General features: G+C 39.9%; 1 protein-coding gene across 2 annotated transcripts; it reads right to left on the bottom strand.

Annotated features, from left to right (window-relative positions):
• Positions 1–18: 18 nt before the first annotated feature.
• Positions 19–9,437, bottom strand: ampd1 (adenosine monophosphate deaminase 1 (isoform M)). Of its 2 annotated transcripts, none has more exons than XM_004572755.4 (15): positions 9,301–9,437; positions 6,296–6,461; positions 5,963–6,107; positions 4,864–5,029; positions 4,554–4,773; positions 4,257–4,386; positions 3,737–3,931; positions 2,787–2,918; positions 2,478–2,641; positions 2,143–2,269; positions 1,838–2,001; positions 1,537–1,657; positions 943–1,116; positions 598–708; positions 19–412 (listed from the first exon to the last, which is right to left on the bottom strand). In XM_004572755.4, the coding sequence occupies exons 1-15, from the start codon at positions 9,320–9,322 to the stop codon at positions 257–259; spliced, it is 2,193 nt and encodes a 730-aa protein (XP_004572812.1). In that variant the 5' UTR covers positions 9,323–9,437; the 3' UTR covers positions 19–256. The 2 variants fall into 2 exon arrangements, with proteins under 2 accessions (XP_004572812.1, XP_076734357.1); XM_076878242.1 differs by lacking the exon at positions 9,301–9,437 and adding an exon at positions 7,109–7,231.
• Positions 9,438–9,964: the final 527 nt, after the last annotated feature.

The following is a 9,964-nucleotide window of genomic DNA, read 5'->3' as shown; positions in this document are numbered from 1 at the left end:
TGGCAACGACCACAGAAATGCAATTGCACCGTTTATTTCCTTCCATTCTTATACACGTTTCTCCAACTGAAAAAAACATACTGTAATGTGCAAGTCACAGATGTGCAGATTGTAAAAGCATTTCTTCCTTTAATAGAGAGAACATCTGTATTTTAAATGGTCAGCTTCTTTGAGATTCCACTGCGATTAACAAACGTAGAAACTTTTCCATATCACAAAAGAGAGTAGTGTCTAAGTAAGGGTGGGTCCGGTCGGTTTACTCAGACTTCAAGCCCTCCTTGATGAGGTTGAGCTCGTAGCACAAGGTCTCATAGCGGTACGCCATACGGATCTGAGGCACGTTGGTTTTGCGGATGTCGTTGCCCTCTGGACCCTCTTTGAGGTAATCCTTACCCAGGAAGTGGCGCTTCTCCTGCAGCGCAAAAAGAACCCCACAAAGAAATGTTATAACTGGCAATTACAGTCAAAGTTCTTCAAACCACCTTTGGTAGTTCTCACTATAGTGTCACTAAGAATATATGTATTTTGTAATGTTCTCTTGGCTCTTGTTATTCTCTTTGACTCAAGTACAGACTTGTAGGTGTGTGTCTGTTTTACCTCATCAGAGAGGGCGCTCTGAAGCACGCTGTTCCTGGCAATCTCACACATGTCACAGGTGCTGAGCTTGAACACCTGAGCTGCAATGGCATATTCTTCCATTAGAGGTTCCTGTGGACATTAAAAAAAAAAAAAAACAAGACTGATATTACTGAATACTCCTGCTTCAACTTGAGATCATATGAAATGGATTGCATTAAAAAAAATTGCACACAACACCAATTTATCTGATTTACAGAATGTGTTTATCATCAATGCTGACCATCTCTGTCCATCTACATATTAAACAATAAACAGCACAACAGGCTGCGTGTATTTGTCTATGTTGTCACCAAAGGCTCAGACCTTGGTGTAGTGGAACTGCATGGGGTCATCGGTGGACAGAGACACCACCAAGCCTTTCTTATGGAACTCAAGCAGCGGGTTCTTGGCATACTCAAGGAACAAGCTATTGTTGCTCAGTGGGGACATGGCGATCGGGATCTGGGTCAAGACATACAGGTACTGCAGCACGGGGCTCTGTTTGTGAAGGGTTGAGGGGAAAACAGTGACTTTACAAGCTTCATATTTTTAACAAATATAACAACACAAAATATAAATAGGCAATAATCAGTGTTTTAACTTGCTCACAAGAATCATGCCAAATCTGAAATTGAACTTTACACTTCAATACTAGAATTACATGTCAGTTGTATCATTGGCCACATTCAACTAAAGAGTTAGGCTGACTTAATCTATCACTGTTAACTTGTCAGACAGATATTATATAAAATGTGGTGTATAGGCAAACACATAAAAAAAAACATTTTCTACTTTGATTCGACTTATATTGTGTTTTAAGACTATTGTTATGGTTGCTTGGTCTGGCAATTGCCTGATCATGCATATGAATTAAAGTGCATTTTAAGGCAAATGAAATGCTGCATTCAGAGGACTGACCTTCTTGAGGTTAAGGCCATGAGAGATATTGTCAGCAGTCATGAATGCAGCCAGCAAGTGGGTTATGGCACCAGCCTCACCGCAGTGAGGCCTGAACATGAATGTGTTCATGCCCCTCTGTCTGGAGAGCAGAAGAACAGGAATGATACAACAGAAAGTAGCAGACATACTCAGACAAGAGTTAAATATATACTCACTGTAAATGTTTAGAGAAAATAATGATCTCTGACAAAGAAATCCGAGTGCTTCAATCCAATAGGATGAAAAAAGAAAAAGCATGTATGGAAATAGCATTACTCACTTGCGCAGCTGGTTGAGGGCAGCGATATTGGCATACATGTAGTAGATGTAGTAGGTGTAGGAGGGGTTTTTGGCGATGTCCCACTCCTCTGGTTTGGGGCTTTTAGTGGAGAACATGTGGCCACTGTGTTTGGACTCATCATCCACACTGTCAAAGCCTGTCACCTACACATTGAGTAGAAAACAATGGATTATCCCGGGATTATACCGTAGTATTCGGATTGAATCTTTTCTACAGCTATATCTTTATGTGTGGATTGGAAATCAAGGTTCAGCATGTATTTTTGTGTCTGAACAGTGACTCACATGCTTGAGGAAGATGCTTAGCTCAGGACTGGACTGTGGATCAATGGTGGCCTTGAACACAGGCAGGAAAATGTTCTCCAACATTTTGCCAAAGTGTGGCACAAAGTTTCTGCCTCTGAAGATGTCGCTGAGATAGAACATGGACAAATGGCATTATTTAAATGAAAATTTCATCCATTCTTGGTAGCAGTAGAGGTAGCTTTAGTATTTGAATGCATATTCTTTAATGCAGGCAAACAAAAAGAAAAAGCATGAAATGTATAAATGTAAGAGTTTTCCATCTCTCTGACAGTTTGGTGTGTTTATACAGAACAAAGAGAAGACTGAAAACTTACTAGATCCTAGGTATTTGAATCATCCATTTGAGGTTTGGGGAGTAAACCCTGTGCCTGACGAACCAGTTCGAGAGCTTGTTCCACTCGTTGGCGTTGCAGCCATAAATGGACAGACGGGGCTCAGCATACTGGTACTTGGCTTCCTCGAGATCACTGGCTACTTCCTGGTTTTCCCAAAGATCAAATCAAGCTCAAATCACCAGTTCAGTGTATAAAACTGAATATTAATAAAGTAGTTATAACAACCTTGATCTTCAGCTGCCACAGTGACAGTTATACAGTTTTACAGAGAAGTCGTTTGAAACTAACCTTGATGATAGTGGCAAAGTACTCTCCATTGATGTGATTCTCTGTCTTCAGGTACAGGTCACGCAGCTCACTGGCTCCTACTGGGTTGTACTTGGCGTTGAACTTATCGAAACGCTGGAAGGTTTGTCTACCCTTCAGAGAAAGATACAAGATGATAATTTAGACCAAAGAAGTTATAAAACTGAACAGGCAACACGACACATTTGGTTTTAATAAAAGTGTTTGCTTTTATAGAATACAAACTTTTTGATATTTAAACATTTACTCAAGAATTAGAAAAGAAGTTTATCCTATAGCCGAAACACTTGATGAATCCAAGGTCCACTACTGACAATGTGCCCCAAATTTTAATATGATCACTTAGATCAGATCTCTAATCCCTAAACCTAACCAAGGAAAAATGGCAGATTATCTTGGGTAAAAGAACGAAGGTTGAGGTACACAACGATGTGTGCCGCTGGTAACTTTTCTGGGCTGCTTTTCCTCATAACAGCCATCCTCCAAGAGTCTCTCCATTTAAACCAATGCATTGTAAGGGATTGTAACATCTAATCCTTTTACTGAATCTGATCCAGTTTTCAGGTTTTAGCAACGTGTGGCCTACAGAGGTGAGGCCACACGTTGCTCACCCAGCAGCAGTTTTTCCTGCACATTGGTCATCATGGTACAAGTCCTGGTAAATGGTAAATTTGGTAGCACTATAATCTTTATGTTCTATGTGTACAATCCTTTAAAGATAATATAAAACTGATGGTTTATCTTTCAATTATAATGTTTGGGTTTTTTTTTGTTATTATCTGACTATTACATATTTTTATTCTTATCTTGAACACTTAATGGCTTTCATGGAAATGTATCCTGTCAGTATGTGTGCCTTGTTACTTTACTATAATAAAAGTCTGTTATTAGTTGTTAGATTACTAAAAAAAAAAAAAAAAAAAAAAACCCACAGCGTGCACATCCAGTGAGTCCACAGTGAGGTCGTATGGATGCAGGTTAAGGGACTGAAAGAGCTCCTTCATGGTGACCTCCTTCCCTTTGAGGTTGTGCACTACACGTTCAGCATCCACACGGTAAGACTTTTTGATAAAGCGCAGCAGGTGCTTCTGGTTCATGCAGGCAGCAGCATGGATGTGAGTGTCCACCTTGAAAGGAATAGAGATGGCAGGGTGATCAGTGAGGTTTTTGTTTGTGCAATGTAATACATGTGATCGGTCACAAGAGGGAGCTAAAGACTCCACGAGCTGCACTGCAGCTGGAAGTAAGGAAGATGATAGAAAATGTGTGAAATGATCATGCACAACAAATAAATAGGACATTACTTAAACTCTACTACACATTCCAGTTAAAATCAGCACAAAGCTGTTGATAGTCACAGATTTCTGAAAAATCCTGCAACTGTGCTAATCACACTGGTATTTTATTTTATGTCACTTCACATTAAATTGACAGAAGGTTTAAAGCAACTACCTTTCTGCAATTGTAGAAGTCCCTGTGAGGGTTCTTCTTCACCTCTTTCATCTCCTCCATCTCATTCAGCATCTCATGCACATTAAACTTGGACATGAGAAACTTAAGACGGCGGTGAGTGTAAGTCTTTCTGCAAAATAAAGTGGAAATAATTGTGCTTTGATAGCACTTTCACCTAGGAAGAATTACAGCTAAATTACAAAAATGAGGAGAAATTGTGTTGGAACTTTTTGAAATCAGATGAATTTCAGTTCTAAAATCTAAAAACAGAGTAATGAGCACTTTTAAAGGACTCACGTTGGGCCCTGTGCAATAAGAGCGATGAGGAAGTTCATGTCATCGATAAAGGTATTGAGGTCTGGGTAGGGCATGTCCTTTGGCTGATGTTTGTCAGCAGCTGCAGCGTCATTGTACACATAAATCACACCATCCTTCATACGAGCAACATAGCCCAGATTCTTTGGCAGGTTCTTGACATCAAAGGGGTCTTCCCCTTCCTTTGGAGGACTTGTGAAGACTGAGGATAGATGCGACATATAATTAAGTACACATCTTCTACATAAGATCATTTCAAATCATGCTAACCCTAATCTCCTTTTATTATCACCTGGCTCCAATTGTTCTTCCGGTCTGAAAGATTCTCCTTCAGTCTGACGCAGGTACTGGGAGGCTGTTCTTGGGAAGCGCTGGAAGGCCAGTCGCATGTACTTCTCCCTGATGGTTAAAGCACGGTACAGACCCCTGCATGCCAGCTCAAAGTCATCCATGGTCACCTGAATAGCACATACGAGAGATAACAGTAAACTGTTAAACAATGTGGAATTAATGAAACACATTAGCCCTGTGTCAGACTGGCTTCCTGTCCAGGTTGGCCTATAACAGCTGGGATGAGCTCCAGCACCCCTGCGACCCTAAACTGGATAAACTGGATGGATGGATGAAGCAGATGGATACTATACTGTTAAAACAAATTTAAGTACTAGAACTTTTTATTTGCTCCAATCTCATCTCAATGGCAATTTTTTTTTAAAAAGAGTATATATTACACAATCAGTCATTTGCTCTGTGTAATGTTAACACAACATGTTACATATGCAGTGAACAAACCTTTATCTTAACAAATGTGAGGCCCAAAGTTAAAGCAAAGTCACTTCCTCCAAAGTTTTCTCTCGCTCTACTGTAAATGTCAAACCAACGGTGGTGAAACCTGAAACTTTAGCATACTCTCACATGAGCTCCACTCATGGCCTTTCATAGTGGGAGGTAGCCTGTGAGGACACTCACGCACTAACAAAATATAGTCAGTGAAATTTATACTCACCACTTGTCACATTCATGTCTGCTTGACCCAGTTTGAATGTGCTACAGGTAGTTTCAATTTTAAAGCTATCAATACCAATTCAAACCCAATTCAGGAGTCGCTGCAATTGAAAAGCCAGTCTGATTGAAATGCATGTCAGTCTTACCAAGCATTTGTGAATAGTGCTTAATAAACTACTTTCTTTTAAAATTCAGTTCATGCTATAACTTTTATAAGCTTTAAAGACTTTTACCTTGTCGCACCCAGAACCACCCCTCCGAGTGACATCACAACGTGCTAATACACTGTGAAGTTACACCACTGGACGAAGGTGTTATTTATGGTTGACCTCAAAGTGTAACATAAGAAGTTTAATGTTCTTTAATTATGCAAAAATAAACAGTACCCCAGCAGCATAGTCTCCAATGACAGCCACTCTCTGGAAGTCAGGCACTTCCAGATAGGTGGGCGTGTCCACTTCCACTGACACTACAGTAGCAGCTGCCTGGGAAGCACCCGTGGGCACGGCCATGGTACGGGAGCGCTTCTTGCTGTGGAAGATGAGATAGTGAAGTCTGACTTAATTTTTCTGTCAAAATTGATCAAATATTTGTTGTTACTACTAAGCAAATTTCCCCCATTAAATAATAAAGTTGTGTAATGATTTTTTGTCGTTGTGGTTCTTTCAGGAAGCAAATCATGATTTTGTAGCATCACTATTCAAAATCTTCCATCTCACCGTTTCTGCTCATCATCATCAGTGTGCAGATGGTGGGCCATCTCATGATGGATGATGGGACAGTCCTCAGCCACATCAAACATGGAGATTTCATCGCGGATCGTTTCGTCTTTGGTCTCAGAAGCAAAGACCTGCTCTGCGAAGGCCCTCATCTTGTCATCGGTCTCTGTGATGCGCACAGAAAGTTCAAGTAACAGAAACGCATTCCGTTCATATAACACCATGCAACATCGAACTAAACTAGGCGGGCCACATTCAGGATTGCCTGCTATGATCTACATTACAAAATGAAAAAATTTTAAGGAGGAAAATCTTGGACATGATGTACTGCATTGCATTGCATTCACAGCATATTCCTCAATGATGTGTACAGGCTCCAGCACAAGCATACATGGCAACAGTCACTACAACTGGGAAACTCTGACCTCCAGTATAGCCTGCAACAATCATGCATATTGAGGGACTACACTGATGAAGCACTCCAGGTCCACTTCTCTTTATAATTGCGTAATTGCACCTAATCCGCCACAGTGTAAGTGGCTTTTTATTCTTGTTTTTGATGAAAATATGCTAAAAAATATATACGCACACGCAAAGATTAATGCAAACACACACAAAAATGAGACAGTGACAATGCAAAGCCTTTGTAGCTCTATTTAACAACCCACTGTGTACAAAAATACTCTCTAGACCAACTCTACTTTTTTACATGCACTTGCAAGAGCCAACACATTCTCCTCTAAGGTGACATCTCTAGCATAGAGTTTGATACTGAAGTGACTTTGGCTTCCATTCGCCATTCTCCATACTTACTCTGTTGACCTGATATACCCAGCAAGAGAGAGAGATGCATCATGGGGAATAAAACCCAGAAAAGAAAGTGTTAGGAAAAGCATTGGTTAGATAATATTATGCAGAAGGTTATACATGAATAAACCCCAAACACTTTATCGTTATCCACAGTACGTTGATATCAAGTTGTGTAATATAAAAGCCTATATATATATATATATTTATATAAATAAAACAACATAGATTAGAAAATGCATGCAGTAGCAAACCTTGCACACATGAATAATGAAATTAAATGTTGGACTACTTGTGATAAATGGGTAAGTGACATTAATGTAAGGCACAGTGTGAGGATGTGTATGGATTGGACACATGGCTGTTAAAATTGATTAAGTGTTGCAACTGAATGAAATGCAGGAGCTGGACAAAAAACTGCTGACCACATCTTCAAAATACACACAGAGATTGTTTCATTGTGTCTCTGCTCCCAGTGGAGCAACATGTTTCAACTAAAATGTGCAGTATGGTCATGCATATAAGGATGCACTAACTGTGTGGCCCTGGGATATGCTGTCTGTACCAAACGGTTTGATTGTCACCTAAAGTTCTTGATATGTGCATCGCTGTATGTTAAGCTTTTCGTGGTGGCAAAAAGTCATTTATTAATGCAGATGTTCACTTTCAGTTGAGTCCTCATGGATCAAGCTGTTTGTGGAGAACTGATATTGAATGTGAACAGTTTATTAATAAATGCTGTCAATTTGCACTTTATCCCATCATTTCCTTTTTTGTGTTCATTCGCAAAAAAAAAAAAAAAACATCAGAAAAGGTTGCTTTCAAATAAAAAAATGCAGGTTTGGTGATGTGACTGCCTCACAACTAGGCAGTAAACCATGCATTTTGAAATACTTGAATCTGTATTTCAAATTCCCTAATTCATTTCCCATCTAGATACTTACTTCCTCCCTCTGGTGAAAAAGCAAAAAAATCCCAGTCGGGGTGGGACAGTCCAGGTTAAAGGGGAAACAAAACATGCCTGGTTATATCTCAGAACAACAATAACAATGAAATAAGTGTGTTAAACAATTGATGAAAAAAAATCATCCATAGTGGCTCGTGGAGCAGGTGAGGTCTCCCGGAAAACTGCATAATACTCCTATCGCCATAGCTAAATATCACCTTTAGTAAACTGAATTATTGGTTCAATCATTTCCACATTATTTGTCACTCAACTTTGTCTGTGGCTGATCAATAGGTCTTAAAATCAGTCATATTTTACCGCATTAATTGTTGCAAAATAATTTGCAACAAGTATTTTTAATTGAAAAGTTGTACTAATTAATACAACTTAATTCTATTAGCTGTGAAGTCAAACCTGTCTGCAGGTGGTCAGGCTTCAGGACTTCATCTTTTCACCTTTTGAAAGACTCTTGCATAATGTAACTGGCCGGTTGCCCTGTGCCTGGTGAAGGCAGGCCTAAAATTAGCAACTATTACTGCAGCATTCAAAATAGTATTAATGACAGAGATTTTCTGTGGTGGGCATGTACTACAAGAAGGATCACAATGAAAGTACAAACCTAGAAAAATTATCTGGATGGCAAACACAATCTCTGTGAACATGATGACAAATAGCATTCATCGTATTTCCTTTCCTGCTATTTTCACTGTTGATAGTAAACCACAGGTGCATTACCAAAAGCTGATACACACCCTTGTAGTACAATACCAACGACTATATACCGCATGCTTAAAATAGATCTTATAGATATAGAATTGTATTAAATGAATTGTGCATATTAACACTAGTTAGCTAGTGTTATGCAGACACAGATCACTATCTCACGCTGGACGTATGTGCATTTTTAACCCCAGTGAAGCTGCCATTAAAGCTGTCACTGCCACCCATAAGGAAGATACCCCTGGAATGGCACTGCTAAACAAATGTGGATTTATTGCCTAAACAGTTGTTTATACTACATGCTGCACAGAAAAGTGTGACCAGTGTAATATAAAATCAGCACATCACTTCATCTCAGTCGGGCAGTAGGGGGACATCTTTGTCACCCTTCTGTCTTCTACTGGTTAAGAAATTCCATGAAATGATAGCACCACTGGTGAAGACTTTGTTCATTTCTTTAAAAAAATCTCCAAACCTCCCCTCTGTTAGTGTAGTATATATGAAGTCCCTGTTTCATTTTGCCCAAACTGACCTGGAACCAAAACTTTCGGCATGGTGATGGTCTTCAGTTAAACTATCCTGAGGACTGGTAGCGGGTGGTCAGGCACTGGACCACTGTAGTTGGGAAGTGTGGAGCCCCGTGCTTGCTCTGGGCAATATTAAGCACCCTCTGCTCAACTGTAACCAGAACCCGCTGTGGCCACATGAAACATGCCATGATGTAATGTGGAACTCATATGTGTCTAGATCTATTTTAAGTCATCTGTGTGCATACAGGACCCCCCCGGCTGGCATAGTGTTTTGACAAACTGACAGGTATTTGCATACATGGGGACTCATCTTATGAAACACCATGATAGCTGCATGAGTTGCTGTGAACATGGTAGGTGGTACATAAGATGGGCTGACTTATAAACCACTTCTTTGCATAAATTATAATTAGCGAGGAAGTAGAAGAAGGAAATTAGAAGGAAGCTCACACCCACATTGCCCTGTCTGCACTGTTAGTGTTCCATCATTAGGTGGTAGAGACAATAACATTCAACTTCACAACAAGGTGCTTCCTAGCACAACATCATGGCTGTGCAGATGACAGTCAGCTCTTGTCTCTGGATTTTACATCTCTATCCTGTTGCTGAAGGATCCCATGCATTTGTCAGATTCTGTGTGGACTTCTGTAATAGCGTCTTATTGAA

This window comes from Maylandia zebra, linkage group LG20, assembly GCF_041146795.1.
Source record: "Maylandia zebra isolate NMK-2024a linkage group LG20, Mzebra_GT3a, whole genome shotgun sequence".
Lineage (NCBI taxonomy): Eukaryota > Metazoa > Chordata > Actinopteri > Cichliformes > Cichlidae > Maylandia > Maylandia zebra.
This window is presented reverse-complemented; position numbering and strand designations above follow the sequence as displayed.

Coding starts and splice junctions, on each gene's coding strand:
- ampd1 (XM_076878242.1), bottom strand. CDS start 7,151: ATGATGCATCTCTCTCTCTTGCTGGGTATATCAGGTCAACAGA. Junction 1,658..1,837: donor GCCCTCAACCAGCTGCGCAA/GTGAGTAATGCT, acceptor TCTGCTCTCCAG/ACAGAGGGGCATGAACACAT. Junction 1,117..1,536: donor ATGGCCTTAACCTCAAGAAG/GTCAGTCCTCTG, acceptor CTTCACAAACAG/AGCCCCGTGCTGCAGTACCT.